The following is a 21413-nucleotide window of genomic DNA, read 5'->3' on the forward strand; positions in this document are numbered from 1 at the left end:
TGTATAGGGGTTAAGTGTAAAGCACTCAAATCATGCATCATGCAAAGTTTACCATAGGCTTTCTCAAAGTCTAATCCCTCATCTACTAGATGTGATTAAGCATCAAAAGTCCGAAATGTCTTTCTTTATGGTTGTAATGTAGGCTCTTTGGTAGGTAAAGAAAATTTGGCTAAAAAGTGACTAAACATAAAAATATCCCAAGTAGGAGTAAAATGGACTCAAATTTTCTAAATCCCATGACACTTTTAACATTTATTCTTTTCTCCTTCACTTATTTTCCAAACCTTCGATTTTATTTTTCTTTTCTTTTTACAACCTTTCATACTTTTTCTTTTTTTTTTATACACATCCTTTCTAGATCAAGCACATATTTTGAATTTATTCTATTTCACAACTTGTACTTTTTCTACATTTAAGCACACTACTCTTTCTCAACTTTTCTTCCTTATCTCTCCAATTCCTTTACAGAAGATATAACAACTGAACGGCTTCCAAAAAATAGGCTTAAAAGGCTCAAAATTGGCTCCAAAAGGAAAATTTTTAAAAATTTTGAGAGGGTCGAAAATTTGGATATAAAAGTAGGCTAGAAAAGATGGCCTAACATCCTCCTAAATCAACTTAAATGCTATGTAAACTTAGGCAGACTAGGAGCAAGTTCTAGAAACATATACATGAATGTAGATAAATCACACAAGAAAGAATTTAAGCTCAAATCTCACAAGGTATACGCATGAATCAAGGCGAACAAGAAATTCACTAATTATGCACCTTTTACCAAACCATCAAATCAAAACGTTAAGCCACACTTAAACATAGATGGAATGTAATATCATTGGCAACTCGGTCTAAAGTGTGTCCCTAAGCAAGCGTGTTTCTAAGTTCTTCATGTTAAGTTCACGACATTTTTCAAGGTTTTCACAAGAAATTCACCTTCGGGTTTTATTTCAAAACTAAGCAAAAACAGAAATAAAAACAACACAAAAATCCTAAACTCACGCTCCACCACTTCACCCCCCTAAACTTATTTACAACAAAGTGTAAAATAAGTTTGTAGAGTCGGTAGGGACGTGAGTAAACTAGAAAGCAAATAAAGATACCTTGAATTTTTCTCGTGGAGTCCGGACGGGGGCGAAAATTCGAAAAAGATCGAAAAATTGCGCTGGAACTTTAGTTAGGCAGCGGTCGCTGCAGGCGAGTCAGATCCTTCCAGTGCGTGGCCAGTGGGCCGCTGCAAGCGCTCGCTGGCAATAGTCCAGGACCTGCAAAAAATTTTCAAGGCTTTAAAACCGAAAATTCAAAACAAAAATGACCAAAAACTTAATAAAAAATTGTCAAAAGATAAAGAAAGAAAATTATCTTGAAACAAAATAATGATACAAATGCTCATTTAAAGTCATGAGCTTGACTTCATCATTCTTGAGGAGGAGGAAAACGAGCACTAAGGTCCTCAAAGGCGCCGATGAGGTAGGTGAAATCTTTCCTCATGGTTTAGCGGTCCTCTTGAGTCTCTGTGGCCATTTGGCGAAGCTCGGCAAGTTATTGTCGTTGATGAACGTCCTCGAGCCGTTGAGCTTCCCAAAAGTTCATCTTGGCTGCCAGCCAATCGCCTTGGGCCTGCCAACCTTGTTGGTTGAAGTTGTTTACCCGCTGCAGCTCCGCCCAACGATTGTCCCATGTGTTGGACATGTTTTGCATGTAGGAGAACATATCTCCTAGTTGGGCGGAGGTGCCGGCTTGGAACTCCTCTTGAGGATCCGGTCGGCTTCGGCGGCGGTTCCTCCTGTTGCGGCGGCGGTGGCCTTCTACTTCTTCCTCCTCTTCTTCTTCATGTCGTGGCGGCGGCGGTGGCGGCGGCAGTGCCCCACTTCCTTAAGCATACGAATGCTTTCCACCCTCCACATATTCATCAATGGCGGCGTAGGTGGAATCAACTTCCGGTTCGAAGTGTTAGGGTTGGTATACTGAAAAGCATGTTTCGAGCAAGTTTCGCTCGAATAGAATCTTGCTTGTATACGTAAAACTCTATAATCCACTTTTAACCCGATTCAGTATTATTCGAGCAGTTTCGCACGAATAGAATCAATATATTATTACATTGTGTTTGCTTGTGCATTTATAAGATGTTTTGTAAACATTTAAGGAGTCGTTTGGTTCGTATGTTAAGTCCATTTTAAGTTTCATGTCATACTTTATCCAATAGTTTGGTTGCCATGTTTCATATTAGCTGGCCCGGTCTAGGCCCGTAAGGCCCGCACTATTCACAAACCCCTGACCCAAAACTCACTTGTTGTGCCTAGTTTAAAATCATGCCTCGTACGTTGTGCCTGATAAACCCCCACTTTTCCATTATGCCCTCCCTATTTTCACAATTTGAAAATTGAAAACAAATCCTCTCTCCACTTTTCCTTTTCCCTCTTGTGCGTATCCAGTCGGTGCAACGACCAATTTGACGCCGGACCTTGAGCAGCCCGTGAAGTCTTCATCGATCCAGGCGAGAACGGTAAACCCCAGTTCTGTGACATTTTTCCCCCATGAAATTGTTGTGTTCAGAGTTTGATTGCATCCTCAAATCGTCTCTGAATATTTTTTCCAAAAAAATAGGTGGTTCTCCTTAGCGATAATTGTTAGATCCAGCTACCGGAATCGGTCGACAAAAACATCAGCAAGTTTTCTCCCAATTTCGGACGGTAAGTAATTGATGCTGCAGTCCTTGACAAACGAATGTCTCCTTTTGTGTTTTTATCTTCATATGCTTGATTTTTCTGATCTCACAGTGCAAAAATTAGAAATTGTATCTGTTCATAATTGACTATGTGTATGTGCATCGCATGTATGTGTATTTATTTCTCGGCCATGGATTATTCGTGCAATTTTAATTTTATGTTTTGAGGTCCGTATATTCTTGTGAGTTTTGGGTCTGCGCAATTAGTTGTGCCCGATAAACATGAATTTCATTCTGATTTTGTAACATTTCATTGCTAGTTGTAATTGAATCTCTCGTGATGGCCCATATTGTTCGTGTACCCCCTGCCGTTAACCTGATGGTGGAAGATATACTTTTTTTGCTGCGCATTCAACAAATCATCATTCTGTATTTATACTTGAAAAGAAGAAGGCGTTTTTCCCATCATGTAAGAAATCACCAAGTTAGGTATTCACTAATTGATCGAATCCCTCCACAAGTGAGGCATATGAACAGGCTCACTGCAGTTAGTGATGTTGACTGTTTTTCGAACCTCCGTATGGATAGGAATGCATTTGGGCGATTGTGTATTCTTTTAAGAGACCGTGGTGGACTACGAGATGGTCGATTGGTGTTACTAGAGGAGCAATTAGCAATTTTCCTAGGCATTCTAGCACATCATAAGAAAATTAGACCTTCTGGACTTGAATTTCGACGTTCGGGTGAAACCATTTCTCACTATGTGCATCTTGTACTTAAAGCGGTACTCAAGTTGCATACTATTTTATTGCCTCGTCCTGATCCGGTAACAAACAATTGTGTTGACCCACGATGGAAACACTTCAAGGTACTCTAACTTTAATTTGCATTGTTTGCATTCAAAACTTGCAGTTTGTTGGTAGTAATATACTATTTTTATAATGCTGGTACGGAATTACATATAGGGTTGTATTGGCGCTCTTGATGGCACATACATAAATGTGCTAGTGAGGACCTTAGATCCACGATATCGCACACGAAAGGGCCAAATCGCGACCAATACTCTTGCTGCTTGTGACCGCAATATGAAGTTTTTATACTTTCTACCCGGGTAGGAGGGATCGGCGGGTGACTCTCGAGTGCTTAGGGACGCTGTCACTAGAGAAGGTGGATTAAGAGTAAACAAAGGTTTAAGAACAGTAAACTCTGATAATTTATTCATTTTAGAATTCTTTTTTATGATTTTCCATTATTGACTCTAGCTAAAGACCCCCATCCTATTTTGGCACTTTTATAGGAACTTATTATCTATGTGATAATGGATACGACATAGTGAAGTATTCCTTACTCCGTACAAAAATGTGCGCTACCATTTGAAGGAATGGGGAGTCGGGACCCAGCGTCCACAAAATGCACGAGAGTTGTTTAATCTAAGGCACACTAGAGCTCGTAACATTATAGAGTGGGCATTTGCGGTGCTAAAGATGAGATGGGGCATCTTATGTAGTGCTACTTTCTATCCGATTAAGATCCAGATCCGGTTAATCATGACATGCTTCCTGCTACACAATTTCATACGGGGGGAGATGCATAATGATCCAATTGAGCAACACGTTGACGGAGATACAAGTCGAGTCAACTACAGAATGGAATCAAATGCGGGATGAATTGGCTAACTCCATGTGGAGTATTGTGTGTTTTTATGTGGCTTTTCCAAATTTAATTTGGTTAATTTTGCCTAAAATTGTCATCAAAATTACCTCTGTTACATAAGCATTATCTTATTGTGGGCCTATTCTAATTAATTACATATTTTCTCAATGTTTTGTTTTATAGCGAGCCAATGTCGATGGTAACTGAAGAATTTGACATGATACCCGAGTGTTTTTGCGGCGGTGGCAGGATGAAATTGTTATGTGTTGGGCCAGAGGCTACACATGTCGGTCGTTACTTTTACAAATGCCCAACCGATGCTAAACATTTCGAGTCTTTCTTATTGTGCGATGACTACCATTCTACTCATGGCGATGGCAAGCAACCGGCATATGTGAAGAGTCAATCGTATCGGCCTAATAAACAAATGTGGTCCAGTGAGGCAGTAAAAAAAAAAGCATCAAGACCGGTAGTGATTGTGGGGTTTGCGGCCGCTGTCGTGTGGAAGCTCGGGTGAACCTCTTGTTGGCTGGCATGAGTTTAGTTTTATTATTGGTTGGATTTGTGCTAGGGAAAATGATGTAGTTTGTTTATGCAAAATGTGCAACAAAGACTCCTACTTATTTTGTAGTTTTCTATTCCTGAATTATGCTTTTGCTATGACATTTGGTGAATTAGCTACATGCACTTATGTTTTGAATTAAATGGTTTCTAATTAGTATGTTATGTGGTTTATCACCATGCGGTATTTAGCTCATCAAAGCTGCACAAAGTATCATTTGTTTTGAGCTTAATATTAATTGATAAATGAATTTTTGGGGTAGGTCTTGTAGCAGACTTGTATCTTCTTTTGAGGGATATGCAAAATCACTTCATTGAATTATCTTAAATGCTACCGATGGTGGATTTGATATGAACCTACCACATCAATCGCCGCATAAAAATGAATGAGGGGCAGATGACTGTGAATGAGTGTAGAAGATGTGCTCATTAATGAGGAAGAATGTCTTTTATAAATATGAAACTCGTTGGTGTAGGTGTAGCAAAACACAAGTATCTCAATTCTCTCTTTCAACTTCCATAGCTTCAAAATAGCAATGGACTCACCACTCCAAAGCTCATTTCTCTACCGTGGAAAATGGAAGCATGAAATAGACACCATCATTCTCACCACCATGGTTCGCCTAAAAAAGGAGTATGGCTGTGAGGGTTCGGTCTTCCCCAGCCACTTTATTTTCGAGGCTCAGTCCATGGTGGAGTATCATTTCGGGGTGACGTTTGAATGGTTCGAAATAGTGGATCGCCTTCACTTCTTGGAACAGCGTTATAGGACCTTCAAGGAGCTCCTTGGCATCGCAGGTACATACTGGAATCACTGAGCAACAAGATCATCGTCTCGGCGAACACGTGGGCAAGCCATCTCCCTGTAAGTTCTATGCTATAGTTCAAGAAGAGTTTACATTTTATGAATATTTAAAGATGATGTATTACCTTGTAATCGGTGTAGAGAAATCACCTCTTCGGTGCCATAGCAGCGGTGACCCCGCATACGAAGAGTTACGACAGTTGTTTGCGGTGAATGAAAATAAACAAGAGATAGAGGGAACGTTGATCGTCCTATCGGACTGTGCAGGCAGAGGACCGTTTGTGTGATGCACCACAGAAGAATGCACAACACGAAGAGCCGGGTGAGGTCAACAGTGTGAACCCATTTTCTCTTGCACGCCACAAGCTCATGTTCGACGACAGAGGACTGCAAGACCTTGAGTCAACAAACAAGAATGTCACCGAACGTGTTTTGCCTCGAGAGACCCCACCAAAGAGTCCATCGCTTGCCTACTCGTGTGGATCATCCAAGCCCGTGACTTGGTTTAGGATGCCGCGGAAGCCCGATATCTAATCGTGTGCCATTGTGTAGCTTTTTTGTCATTATCACAAATCTGTGATGTTATTTGTGTTTCTATGGTCGGCTGGTTAGAAATATTTTAGTAGAATGTCGTAGTAAGCATGGAATTGGTGTTAGGGTCGTTTATCACTGATCTTGACTAGCAAGATCAGCCGGTTGTTGAACTAATGCAAAAGTTATGTACTAATGTTATGTAGTTTTTATGTCTATGTCTCATTTCTTTATCTAAACTTGCTAAACGAAGCTTGTCACTTGTTCATGCAAATCAATCAATGTTAAAATGAAAGAGGAGAACCAACAGCTTATCATTCTCTTCGAGAAAATGAATGGAAAATGAGGGTGGAGATACTTGAGGAAGAATTGAGGGAGGCAGCAGTAACTGAGGTGATTTTATTTTACATAGTTGGTGAGCATTCCTGTTCTGTAAATAAGGTCCATGCTCATGCTCAGCAACTATGCAGTTATTATAAAAATGCGTGCAGAACAAGATCAAGAGCTAAACGAGCTAATGCAGCAAGAACCGCTGTAACTGGGCTAGTTCTGGTTTCTAAAGAATGTGGAAACAATGTACCAAAGTATTTCTTAGATTCAGATATATAGAACTTTGATATTGTCTAAGTACTTAAGAAGATAGCACACAACATTTCACTTCATATATGATATGAAATAGTGTCCGAAATGCCAAATAAGGTCAGCTGCAAAAAAGCTACGACAAAAACCAACAGCTGAAGTTACATTACAGAAATGTCTTCGTAGTAGATAATATAAATAAACTAGCTTAATTAAGTCAAAAGAGCATAGTTTTTAATAACCAAATCAACCGGCAAATGCAAGTTCCACCCACCGCATGTTCCAGCATCTAAGTAAGACCTTCCCTCTCAATGGTGCGCCTCACATATCCCGGCTTCGAGGCATCAGGGAGGCCGGTGAAGATCTCCAGCCTCGAGTTCTCCTTACCGATTATGTCGCAGAGATTGTAACGCTGAGACTCTGTCAGCTCCGGGATGTTTCCCAAATGACGGAAGATCTCTGTCAGCTCCCGCCAACTATGCTAGTAATTTATACTTTTAACCTTACTTACATATATTATATATACTAAATAATAAAATGGGTGAGGGGCCCAAGGGCCCCCCTGACCCCACCCTGCCTCCGCCCCTGACTATATAGATACACTACACCCATGCATAATACACACACTACATAGAGTATGTGTGTATGTTTGCAACGTGTGTAGTGTGAATGTGTATGCGTGCAATGTGTGTATTGTGTGAATGTGTGTGTGCTGGTTGTGTATTCATAGAGTGTGTGTGTGCGCGCGCGGTGTATATGTGTGTGTATTCATGTCTGCAGTGTGTGTGTGTGTTGTGTGTATGTGAAGTTATCTAATTTGTACTCCCTCCGATTCCCATTAAATTTTCATATTTGATCAATGCAATTTTTTGACTTTTTAAAGTAAAGTGAGTGGAAAAAGTTGGTGGAGTGTGTGCCTTATTTTTATACTAGTATATTAGTGTTATAATAATTGTGAGTATCATATGTTAGCGAAATGTGGGGTCCACTTACTAAAAATAATAGTGGGTTATCAAAGAACCTAGGTTTTTCCATGTTAAATATATAAACATAACCCTTTAAATTTTGTGGGTTATCCTATATTTGGGGCTGCATCGATAAGGGGAAGAACATCATTAAAAGAACACAAATTTCTCATTAACCACCCAAACTACTCTTTCATCCACAAATTTGGTTCGAATCTGTCAAAACCCTATGTAGAAGTCCTTCCTTTTCCTTTGTAAATCTCCCGCTTACTTCATCCGTGAAATCGCCTATCCGAGTATAAGGTCTTGAGCGTGTTTAGGAAATACAGAAGAAAACTAGGGTTAAATGAGTAAATAGGAGAAAAATATCAAAACACAAAGGAAAAATGGAAAATTTTGGGAAGTCAAAATCGTCATTAATGATTCACATCACATACCAAACACTATGATTACCAATTCGAAAGAATGGACATCACTATGACTGTATTAGTCATGTAATAAATGATAAGAAATTGAAATTTCAAAATAGCTTCGATTCAAAGTCGGGCTTATAATTTATTACATACCAAACACTATGATTACCTATTTATAAAATTAGACATCCATGTGACTATTAGTTATATAATACTCCCTTCACCTAACAAAATATTCTCATTTTGCCATTTTCGGATGTCAACGAAAAATGCTCTCATTTCAAAAATGGAAACTTTATCTCATATTTTTGAATAGTTTTTTGAACAACGAAATCGCTAATGCTAAAAACGGATTCTATATCTGTTTGTTTTCTTTGTCCCCCAACCCAAGAATCTTTCATAATAATAATGGTATAATTTTCATTCTTTTTTGTTATTTTATACAAAACCCCATGACCTTTATAAGTTTAAATAATGCAATTCCATTTCAAAGATTGTTTTATTAATACCTTCATCTCTCCCTTATTTTTCCTCTTCTCTCTCTTACTTTATCTAAAAAGCTCTCTTACTTTATCTAACTTTTTATATGCATTACACATATAATAGTTTGATTCCATATTAATTTTTAAAACATGATATTATAACATAATTTAGTAAATATTAATTTTTTTTATTATTGATTCATTACATAGTTTAATAATAAATAATAATATTAAGTTGTGATATTACGCATTAATCTATTAATAATTATAATAAACTAATGCATATTAATATGCTCCATTAATATAATACTCCCCTCGTTCCAGTCTAGGTGACACATTTCTTTTTGGCATGTGTTTTGTGAAAATGATTATAAATTGTAAAAATGGAGGGAAAGTAAAATAAGGGAGAGAATAATGTAGATGAGACTTTCCTCTATATCATTCTCTCTGTTACTTTACTTTTCCTTCACTTTAACTATTTATTATCATTTTTCTAAAACACGTGCGAAAAAGAAATATCACTTAGGCTGGGATGGAGGGACCACATATTGCTATACATAATACTCCATCGGTTCCATAAAAGTATGTGCTCTGCATCATTCTCTCTCTTACTTTACTTTTCCTTCACTTTAACTATTTATTATCATTTTCCTAAAATACGTGCAAAAAAGAAATGTCACTTAGGTTATGATGGAGGGAGCACATATTACTATACATAATACTTCATACATCCCATAAAAATATGTACACTTTTTATTTTTGTCCGTCCCATAAAAATATGGGCATTCCATTTATGGAAACTTATCACAATATATTACCCCAATACATCAAGTTATTTAACTTATACCATCATCAAAACACTAATAAAAATGTGGCTCCTACTATCCACCAACACTACTTTAACTACATTTCTCCTTATCTCTCTTACTTTACCACTTTTATCTTAATTCTCATGTCATATTATCTTTCCATATTAATTCATGTGCCATATCATCTGTCCATATTTTTATAGGACAGATGGAGTATTTTTTAATATCAAAACTGAACGGTCATAATTACTAATCGTACTACGATAAATAAACTAACTTTTGATTAATTTGAATTTGAATTTGAATTTAAATTACTAATGCAATTACCTATATCAACAATCATATTATGTAAGTTATTTTAGAATCAATTAATTCAGTTCAAGTAAAAAAAAACAATAAACATAATCATCTAAACACCACTATATCTTACTCCACTTATTATATAAGACAACAATTTGTATATTATTTATGAAGTTATATTATAATATAGTAATATTAAACTCTGACATAATTGTAATTTTATAGACTATATGATAGTATCAAAATTTATATATTATAATTGTTTTCAAATTTAGTATGGCATAATAGAAAAAACATCAAATAAGATAAAAATTTAATCTTCAATTAAAAAATAGTGTAATAATAAATTAATGAAATACGAATACTTCTTCCGTCCCTCAAAATTCGTCACCATTTGACCCGGCACGAGTTTTAAGAAATGTAATAGAAAGTGGGTTGAAAAAGTTAGTGATATATGTGGGTCCTACTTTTATATATTAGTTTTAAAATAAAATGTGAGTGAGAATGAGTTAGTGGAATGTGGGGTCCATTACCAAAAATGGTCAAAGTGAAAGGTGACAAAATTTTCAGGGACGGAGGGAGTATTATTATAGTATTATCTCATAAGTTAATTTGTGAAAAAATGTTTGTATATGATCTCATGATTTACTTTATATTTACTTCAATTCTTCATTTTGAATTGTTTTATAGCATTTAATTTTGTTGTTGATATTTTAATTAAAATGAAAGAAATTACTATGTAAAAATAAGAACAGTTAAAATAAATACAATTGAAAAGAAAAGAATATGTTTGCGAAAAACAAGGGCTCCTATTGTATAAATTTTAAATTTATACTCCCTCCGGTCCCCATTAGAAGTCCAATTTTACTATTACTATTTTTGGTAAATGGGCACACAGTCTAGTAACTCACTCCACTCACATTTTAATATTAAATCAATATATAAAAGTAGGATTCACGTTCCACTAACTTTTTCTATTAGTAGTAAAGTTAAACAAATTCTTAAAATCTGCACCAGTCAAATGAGACTTTTATTGGGGACGGGAGAAAGTAATACTTTTATCAAAACCAATCCTCAATAGGAAATTGAAGCTTCATTTGTTTAGTTATGGGGAAATTGAGGTTCAATCTTATTTTCTATAGTATATTGTCACAATTTAATCATAACTGGTTCTCAACATAAAAAATATTTGATCATAGTATTTAAATAAGCTGAAATATATAGATGTAACTATAATAATATAATATCGGGGTAAAATTATTTATTATTTTAAAAAAATATCAATATTAAAAATATAATGTCATGTTTTGATATTAACAATTGTTTCTTTTTTTTTTCTTTCTCATTATTCAATCAATTTGGTGCAATCTAAATTAATTTTTATAAAATTCATAATTAGTTGACTAAATATATTTTGGGACAACCGACATATGCTTTAAGTTCTTATTTAAAAAATGACATTGGAGTATAGGTTTGTGTTAAAATGACAACCCCTCTTAAAGTGCCATTGTGACACCGCTTATACAACAACATTATAAACACTACACAACAATCTATAGATTGATGTATGGTGTGTTGGATATTGCTGGACAAGAAAAATTGCTGGATAAAGAGCAACAAATTGCTAGCCGTCTTTTTCAGATTTTTTTTGTCACGTGGCAGCTTATTATTCGTCCACGTGTACAAATGATTGGCTAGGAATGGTGTTATGGTGTTATTTTAAGGGGTGGTGGTACCCTAATATGCCCCTTGGAGTATATATACATGTATAATACCTAAAATATAAATAAAACAAAATAACAAGGATAACAAAAAAGAAGAAGCATAAATCAAATTTAAGAATCGGAAAAGAAACTAGAATTAAGTAGAAACGATAATTGTGTCAAGTTATTTGAGCAATAAATGAGACTAAATAAATTATATTAGTATTCATAACATTTATATTACTTAAATGCCATTTATGGACATTCAAAATGTGGTGGTTATATAGCTTTACTGTATGCCGACTAATTGGCCTATTCTTCTATGCAAATCGGGAAAAATAATATATGCTGGACCGATGAAGTAAGTGCGCAGCCCTAACCTATAATATAAAAGCCAACTGATGAAATCTCCAAAAATTAATTTCCCTATTCTTAGAGCTTAAAAAAACTTACTCTATAAAGGGGAATTAAAAATCAACCTGATTAGTAAACAAAAAAAGAACAAGAAAATCACAATGGAAATTAGCAATATTATTTCAGTGGAGAAAATAAAACCCTCTTTGCCAACACCTTTTCACCTTAGAGTTTACAACCTTTCTTTGCTAGATCAGATGGTGGGAGCTATATATGTCCCCGTAATTTTATACTACCTAAGAAATGACAATAGTGACATAATACAACATCTGAAGGAGTCACTTTCTCAGACTCTGGTCACCTTCTATCCCTTTGCTGGAATTATCAAAGATGCACTCTCTGCAGATTGCAATGACCAAGGCATTCCATTCTCTGTCGCCAAAGTGAAGGCCCGATTGAGTAAATTTCTACAAAACCCTAATGCTGAATTGATGAACAAGTTCTTTCCAGGTGATGAGAAGATACCGGGCCCGGGTGATAGCATTATGTTGATTCAGTTGAACTGTTTCGAGTGCGGCAGCATAGCCATGTGTATCAAATTTAATCATGTAATTGCGGACATGGTTTCAATCTCCACATTTCTCCAATGTTGGGCTGCAAATGCACAGGGATTAGGATTTTCTCCCTTGATCAATCGTATATCCCAATCTCCCTTTCCACAACATCTCTCAGTGCCAAACAACTTCTCACCCTCCAGCTATGTTCCCAATTACTTGAGCACCGGGAAGTTTGTGCTGAGAAGGTACGTTTTCGATGCCTCTGCCCTATCCATTCTTAAGGCCCAAGCGAGTAGCTCTAGCCCTAGCTCCACCGTGTCGCGAGTGAATGTGGTGACCGCTGTGATATGGAAATGTTTCATGGAAGCCGTGGCGGAAGAGTCTGCGGGGAAGGATGTGAAACCAGTGCTGATGACTCAAGCGGTCAACCTACGGAGAAAGGCGACGCCCCCGCTTCCAGGTGATATTTTTGGTAATTTAGTGTGGCCAGCAATGGGCTTGTGGAGCAAGCCTGAGGAAAAGGAGTTGACGGAGTTGGTGAGTGAGGTGAAAAAAGTGATAGCAAAAATAGATGGTGAGTTTGTGAGACGATTGAGGAGCGATTGTATGCATGAACTTTTGGAGGAATTGAGGAATGAGTTGCCTCAAGAAGCTACTTATCTTGCTTTCAGTAGCTGGGCAAATATTGGTCTTTCCGAGGTTGATTTTGGGTGGGGAAAACCTGTGTGGATGTCAAGCTTCAATCCGCAATACTCTGAATTTGAAACTTTGGTTGGAAGAAATTTTGTGAACTTATTTGATTCGAAATCCGGAGGAATAGAAGCATCGGTGGTGCTTAATCAAAAATATGTCGCAGGGTTTGAGAAAAATGATATTATTCGTAAATATGCTCGTTTTAACCCCGGTGTGAATTGAAACCTTTATACCATGTGCAATTTGTGGAATAAGTTATGTTACTTTGTTAGAGTGTAATTGCGAGAGTGTAATTCCAATTGGAAAAAAATTAATACATGTATATCTATATCCCTAAGTGTGAGCATGGGGTTTTCTGCAATAAGTTTTACTTTGAAGTGACAAGGCACCGGAAGGGCCTAGATTCCACAAGGGGCAAATGCCACACCTAAAAAAATTATTTATGCTACTTTCAATAGTTAATTTTAATATTAATTTGAAATATCCATATTTATGTCCCTTCTTAATTCATTAAAATATGTTTTTTATATTTTTGCCCCACCTACGTAGAATTCATGGCTCCGTCCCTGATGTGACATGTGCATTATTAAAAAAAACAATTTAGATGTTTTTCTTTGATCCAATTTTTATCTTCTTTGTTTGTTAGATAAATTAAGCAAAATAAAAAAGAATGGCAAAACTGGATTCTTTAATCTCTATTGTTTAAGTCCATGTGTTTGCCCACCCTTTATTTGTACCAAGTCAAAATATTTCTAAGATAAGTCGTTTATAGCATTTTTGGGTCTTTCGGAAAGCTTGGACTACAAGAAGGCAGACTTTCCTTTGCTTGATCCGGCCGGCGAATGTGTGGAAGTCCATCTGGTGGCTGATATTTTGGGTGAATAATTTGGTGTTAATTTGGCATCGAAGATTGGTGGATTACCTGATGAATTTGCAGCAACAGAGGTCGCATTTAGGAGAGATAATGAAGTGTAGTTATTTTCTTTAGTATACATAACCAAGCATAAGCATTATCCGAAGCAACGTACCACCTCTGCTTAACTATTTAATCTTTGTTGAATCGAATGTTTCGAAATTTGAGGATAACTTTGTTGAAATAATAGCCACTAATGTCAGGAACTTATATCATTTTTCAGTTTTTCATGCAAACTTCAAGATAGAAAATTAAAATTAAAATTACAAACTTTTAATTTTGTGTACTTTTTCTCCAGCATATTTTCTGGCCATTTGAGAAAACTCTTCTCTATATTATTCTCTCTCTTTATTTTTTATCCACTTTATCATTTTTTTAAAACGACTGTGAAAAAGAAATGCTTCCAGCAAGGTGGTGTTAGGATTGGTATACTGAAAAGCATATTTCGAGCATGTTGCACGGATAGAATTGCTTGTATACAATAAATTTTACAATCCACTTTTAACCCAAAGCGAGAAGAAGTAATTTTATCGCATTGATGTTTGCTTGTGCATTTATAAGATGTTTCTCAAACATTTAAATGTATAAGAAGCAAACAAGTCTAATTTTTCTATATAGTAGACTGGTCGTGAACGACGTTCACAGAAGGTGACGCAGTCGGTTCTTTGTAGAAGAGAAATAGAATTTCACAACCTAGATAGGCTTTGGCTACCTATCGTGAAAGGTTGTAGTGTCAGTCCGCATGTTTCCTTACCTTAGGAAATAAACGACACTTGTGTGGTATAGCACTGAATGATCTAACAGTTGAGATAAGTCTTTCCTGCTATTTACTGAAAGACGAGGTCTCGGTGATTGTTATTTCTTAATCATTGTTGATATAACATTGAGCATACGATATTGATTATGCCCTACTTTGATTTATCAAATGGTGCGGATTTTTCGCAATCCAAGAATCCTGATATCTTGGGTAGTGGTGATCAATGTCTAGAGGTGCTAGTATTGTTATTCCAGAATAATAAATAAAGATTTTGAACTAGACAATTCTTGGAAAAAGATTTTAATTAATTAAAGTCAAATAGCAGACTTAAATTAATTAATGGATATTTATATCTTAAACACGGGAAATAATAAATTAAAGAGGTAAAGCCCGGATTACTCGTAATTTGGGATTGGACGGGCAGTCAATATTATTTTACTGTAGTGGCTGATTATAATATTCTGTTGGACTTGAATTGAATTGGGGCTCAATTTAATTAGTAAAAGTCCAACAGGTTTGGCCCAAGTCCAACCTCCATGGATTCCTAATCTGGCCCATCATAACTCTATATAAAAGGAGATTAGAAAGAAGATTAATTAGGATTTAATTCATAATTTTTGTTCTGCTCTCTGCAGTGAAAGATTTTTTAAGTTCTCTCCAGATCTGAAATTCTATCTTCTTTCTAATCAAGCCTTTTTTTATTCTGACAAGCTTTGTCCACCCAAAGGTCATTATCTGAGTTCGGGATACAGATTAGAAGATTTGTGGTCGAGTACGAAGATCTTCATGTGGAGAAGGAGCAAGCAATCGTCGATTCTTTGGAGAATCAGATCGGTAATTCTAAACCGTAGAATTCATGAATTAGGGTTTAATTTCCTTAAGCATGAATTTATGTGCGTTCTTGAATGCATTTTTGATTTTTTAACATGTGGTTAATTAATCTCATAATCAGTCAAATAGATCTGGATGCATGATTTATTTGTTTATGCATGACTTCCACTGTGCAAGGGGCACCAATCCCTAGCACGCGGGACAAATGGAGCATATAAAAGTAGGACACACATTCCACTAATTTTTTCAACTCACATTCTATTACATTTCTGTAAACACGCGTCGGGTCAACTTGTGTCAAGTATTGGCAGACGGTGGGGGTAGCAAACTAGACATCTCTTTTTATCCCTAAATATATCCTTATCTTGGATAGAGAAATTAAACATCTCATTTTATTCCTAAAAAATTAATCTTGTCTTGGGTTAACAAATTTGTCATCCAACTAAGTGCTCCTTCTAAAACTTTATAATTTTGCTCATGCATGTATATTTTTGTCTCCGTCCATATAAATTTCTAGCTCCGCCAATTATAACTCTATTTGTTTTATTGAAGTTGGTTTTTGTTGGTTTCTGGATTACATGAGATAATCGGGCGTAATACAATCCAAAGAAGGAATACAGAATGTATAGAACCGAAACAAAATTACAACGGAAATTGAAAGTATAAACCGTGAACAAAATTAGCCGAGTCGAGGAGTCCTCTTTCCGCAAGACGAGATATGCCCAGGTAGTGCTCTTCGGATTGACGTTTCGTCCCCAAATATAAAACGGCTACGTCTCTAGTGAAGCATCACCGCTCAGAGCTCCGGCGAACTGGATGGAGGAGAGGGCAGAGCTTCGACAGAAAGACAATGCAGAGAGGGAGAGAGCTTATGATGCAGGATGCTTTGTGAATTCTAGTGTGTATTTAGCATGGAATGACTAGCCTATTTATAAGCTCGATCCACTGCAGGGGGTCAACCGCCATGATGACTGTCATCATTGCTAGACTTGTAACGGTCATCGGTTACAAGACGTTACGGAGCTAACAAGATGAATCTAGACGCGTCTAGGTTCATTCATGACGTGGACTAACACGTGTCAGCCACGTTGGCTTTAGCGCGTCATACTGACGAGGTGTCATCCTGCTTGGCTTGCTGACGTGGAAACGGTGCTGGTTTAAAAAGAACTAGACCAGCCTAAGGTCGATCCCAACCACTGAACCACACGACCCGGCCCAAAGAACAGTCCAAAGACCAATTGCCAAGATCTAAGTCCAAGTCCAAGGGTACGGGCTCGCGGCTCGAGACTCGAGGCGAGCAGCGAGCGGCGGCGGCGCGCGCGTGTGGGCTCTACAGCCCATCTTAGTCCACTAGAATTATTATATGTAATAATCCTTCTTATTAAATACTTGATTAATAAGCTTGTTATTTTCATTGTGGAATAATTAACTCTTTTAATCAATCTCCTAACTTCTCTCATAGCTCATTTAGTTTGCTATTTTGCACAACTTTAATCCATTATTTCTCACTAACCGGGAATCGGATTCGAGAAAATGAATATACCACAGTCATCTACTCCAAACGTAGATTGCCGCTATGTCATTTAATTTCACAAAATTAAATGTCTCATTGAAATTATAATTGGTCAAAGTCCATTGACCGGACATAGATTCCAACAATCCCCCACATGAGCGGAAATAGCCAAATGCATATGCATGCAGACACAAGCTCAACCCTCGAGAGATATGTAAGCATAAAGATAGGTAGTTTTTAGCTTTGAACCTTCCTTAGGCAACACCATCGGATACACAGACGGCGTAGTAGCGCGGTGCTTTGAACTAATCCCCCACGGCATGCACCAAGATAATGGTGTTAACACTTAAACACCTCAACCTCATCCGTTCTCACATTTTGTGTCCTTTGCGGCCTTGGACACCACTTTGGATTCATAAGTGTGTAATTTGAAGCGACCACAATTCACACTTACATAGGTGATTCCTACACGAGTATCTTGCCCTACTCGGTCTCTTTGAGAACTAAATCTCCTTGAGATCCTTAAGAATCATAGACTTATCCTTATCACAAGGCAAGTTTTCACACGAACTCTCTAGGGAATAGATGTAGATGAGTGTTTCACACGAACTCTCATAGCTTAGTTTTCCCGTTGAACCAAGTTCTTGGGATCTCCGGTCATCATGGTTGGGTTACCACTATGACAATTCTTTAGTTGTGGATTTCAAACCCATTCCTTCTAGCAACTTATTCATTCGATCACAGTTTAACCCTTTGGTTAGCGGATCCGCTAGATTATCTATTAACTTCACATAGTCAATTGTAATCACACCTGTTGTGATCAAATGTCTAACGGTATTATGTCTTCGACGAATATGTCGAGACTTACCGCTATAGAAGCCATTATTTTCCCTTCCGATAGCAGCTTCACTATCATAGTGAATCAACACTGGAGGCACTGGCTTACACCAACCTGGAATATTCTTAAGGAAGTTCTTAAGTCACTCGGCTTCTTCCCCAGCTTTATCTAAAGCTATGAATTCCGATTCCATGGTTAAACGGGCTATACATGTCTGTTTCGTGGATTTCCACTAGACAACAACACCCCCAATAGATTGAACGTGAGTCCTTATTGTCGGATATCCAATTCGCATCACAGTACCCTTCAAGTACCGGGAGGTATCTCGAAAAATGTAGCCTATGATTTTGAGTATGTTTTAGATACCTAAAAACCCTTACAAGAGCTCTCCAATGCTCCTTGCTTGGATTACTCGTGTAACGACTCAACTTGTTCACGGCACAAGCAACGTCCAACCGAGTGCAATTAGTCAAGTACATAATGCACCCAATGACCCATGCATATTCTTCTTGTGCAACGGGTTTGCCCTTGATTTTTCTCAAGTGAACATCGAGTTCAATTGGATTCTTAACCGGCACGCCATCATAGGCATTAAATTTCTTCAATATCTTCTAAACATAATGAGATTGGGTTAAGATGATTCCATCGGATGTTTTTAGAATTTTCATTCCAAGAATTACATTGGCTAGACCCATGTCTTTCATGTCAAAGTTTCTCTTTAATATGGCATTTGTCTCGTTAATCACTTGAGTGTTACTACCCATGATTAACATGTCATCAACGTAAAGACACACTATAACATACCCGTTATCAGTGCTCTTAATATAGACACATCTGTCACACTCGTTGATTTTAAACCCATTTGATAACATCACATTATCAAACTTTAAGTGTCATTGCAACGGTGCTTGTTTCAATCCATAGAGGGACTTAACCAGTTTGCATACCTCTTTCTTTTGTCCAGGTACTACAAACCCTTCGAGTTGTTCCATATAGATTTCTCCCTCTAGTTCACCATTTTGAAGCGCAGTCTTAACATCCATTTGATGAATCTCAAGATTGTGCAATGCAGCAATCGCGAGAAGCACTCAGATAGATGTAATCCTCGTTAAAGGTGCATAGGTATCGAAGAAGTCAGTCGGGCTTTAAACTCATCCTCTGTTCCATCGGCCTTAAATTTTCTTTTAAGCACCCATTTGCACCCTAAAGGTTTCGCATCTTCAGGCAAATCAACTAACACCCAAGTGTGGTTTAGCAAAATTGAGTCAATTTCGCTTCGAACAGCTTCTCTCCAATGTAACCCGTCTGGGCCATGAAGGCTACTTTTATTGACGTTGGCTCTTCATCCAATATAAAAGCAATGTAGTCAGGACTAAATGTTTTTGGTTTTCTGACCCTAATACCACATCTTAGTACTGCATCACTTGGATCAGGCTTTGCACGCTTACGCGATTCGGGCTCTTCATCCACTGATTTAGAACTAGTGGCTTCATCCACTATTTCAGGGTCCTTATTTGGTCTATTTTTAGTGTCCATATTTCACATGTTTTATCTATTTTGGTTTTTTGACATGTTTTCTGAGAATTGTGCATATTTGAGTCAAAATGATAGGAAAAAGTCGAAGATGGAATTCTGGAACGTTCAAGACGCCTAGCGGCCCGCTACGTGTGTCGCAGCGACCGCTACGCTTGAAGCGGTCCGCTCCGGAAAAGTTTTGCTGAGAAGTCTGAAGACGCCCAGCGACCGCTGGGACGTGTGCAGCGACTGCTCGAGAAATCCCGTAGCCAATGGACTAATCCACAATGACCGCTGCAGGATATGCAGTGACCGCTACCCAAATCCGCAGAGGCTTCAGAAAACTGCACAGCGACTACTGGTCAAGGTGCAGGGGTTCGCTGCGAAAAGGCGGTGCACGAATTTAATTAGATTTTCTCCATATTTTACCTAAATTAGTCAACCTTTTCCTTCCATCCATAGGATTCGACCTACTCCCTATATAGACCCCCTTAAACCTCTTCATTAACAACACACTCTTTACACTCTTTGCCTCACAATTCTAGAGCAAGATATTTGAGAGATCTTCGCTGCGCAAGAGGTTGAAGATGAAGTCAAGTGAAGATCAAGGCTACAGGATTCTACCTTTGGGTTTTGTCGCTTTATTTCTTATTTTTACATTGTTTTCACTTCAAACTATGTTTTTAGATTATTCTATCATGTGTAACTAAATTCATAGGATTCTAGGGATGTGCTAGTAACTCTTTTTGGTTTATACAAATTCCGTTTTCTATTTAATATCCGTTTTGTTTATACTTTGTTTCTTCCTTAAGTTATTTCATAATACTTCATGTTTGAGTGACACATTTGATGCTGATTTGATATAACTTGCTACATAATCGTGAGAGGAGGTTGGCTAGTTAGATCCACTTAATAGACACTATAATTAGCTTCCCTTAAAATGACACTGTTAATTGAGAGTGAGGACTTTACAATGGTCTTAGGAGCTATTAGGAGTTACGAATCTAGGATAGACAACCCTAGTGGTAGTAATCTACGTTTGTACCGCATGGGCATAACTAGTGTGACTCGTTCTATCGAAGTATAAACTGTGGTAGGGTATTGTAGTAGGAATTTGTATAACCATAGTTGTGAACGCACATCCCTTGAATTCTCTTATCTCATTTATTTGACCTCTAGTTTGTGTTGCATTCATCCATTCATCGCTTTCAATTCAACTGTTTTCAAAAAATTCTTTGTTTTCCAAATAGTAAAAGAGGCTTAGTAGGAGGTAGCCAATCGGTGATCTTATTCCCCGTGTTCGACAACCCGATACTGACCTTTATCTATACTAGATCTACCCTGTATACTTGCAGGTATTTTTAGTGCTAATAAATAGTGAATCAAGTTTTTGGCGCCGTTGCCGGGGAATAATATCACCTTGTGATTGACAGCTTATAGCCGCTTTGGATTCTCTTGCTTTCAATTTTTTGATTTTTAATTTTAATTTTTTATTATTTTGTCTCTTTCAGGTAGTTTATGCGAACGCGCTCTGGGAAGGAAAGCTTAGAGCCGCTCGATCTCGAACTTGGAAGGACACGTAAGATAATAAGAATAATAAGAAGAGGACGACTAGCAATGGCAGAGGAAGACAACATGACCGAGTTGGAGAGGCTGCAGGTCTAAGTAAACTTTTGATGGACGAAAAGCTCGCTCGAGAGGCACAGGAGAAGAAAAACAAGGAGATACTCCTTGTTATGCACATGTTCAACCACGGGAATGTTCTTACGTTTCCCGAGGGCCCTCAGGTTGATGCTAACAACTTTGAGTTGCGCATACCCCTCATTCAAAGGGTTGAGCAGCATCCTTTTTCAGTAAGGGCCACGGAAGATTCAAACCGCCACCTCTCGAGATTCGTGGAGATTTCTAATACGCTCAAGTTGAATGGTGTCGACGACGATGTTATTAGGGTATGACTCTTTCCTTTTCTCCTTATAGAT

At 37.4% G+C, this 21413-nt stretch overlaps 1 protein-coding gene and 1 long non-coding RNA gene across 5 annotated transcripts; both read left to right on the forward strand.

The window, feature by feature from the left end:
• Positions 1–2319: 2319 nt before the first annotated feature.
• Positions 2320–6430, forward strand: LOC125207240 (uncharacterized). Of its 4 annotated transcripts, none has more exons than XR_007173932.2 (7): positions 2320–2500; positions 2602–2687; positions 2983–3530; positions 3628–3850; positions 3960–4354; positions 4499–5741; positions 5823–6430. It is a non-coding gene; the product is annotated as an uncharacterized LOC125207240 (long non-coding RNA). The 4 variants fall into 4 exon arrangements; XR_016132941.1 differs by having other exon boundaries at positions 2983–3151; positions 3251–3530; positions 3960–5741; XR_016132940.1 differs by having other exon boundaries at positions 2983–3131; positions 3251–3530; positions 3960–5741.
• Positions 6431–11973: 5543 nt separating this feature from the next.
• LOC125208501 (epi-neemfruitin B 7-O-acetyltransferse L7AT-like) lies at positions 11974–13431 on the forward strand. The gene has a single exon (XM_048108138.2). It carries the CDS (start codon positions 11979–11981, stop codon positions 13287–13289), a length of 1311 nt encoding a protein of 436 aa, XP_047964095.1. The 5' UTR covers positions 11974–11978; the 3' UTR covers positions 13290–13431.
• Positions 13432–21413: the final 7982 nt, after the last annotated feature.

The sequence above is a fragment of the Salvia hispanica genome, chromosome 6, assembly GCF_029641045.1.
Source record: "Salvia hispanica isolate PSC_SH4W2 chromosome 6, Shi_PSC_v1, whole genome shotgun sequence".
In the NCBI taxonomy this organism is placed as follows: domain Eukaryota; kingdom Viridiplantae; phylum Streptophyta; class Magnoliopsida; order Lamiales; family Lamiaceae; genus Salvia; species Salvia hispanica.

Coding starts and splice junctions, on each gene's coding strand:
- LOC125208501 (XM_048108138.2), top strand. CDS start 11,979: ATGGAAATTAGCAATATTATTTCAGTGGAGAAAATAAAACCCTCTTTG.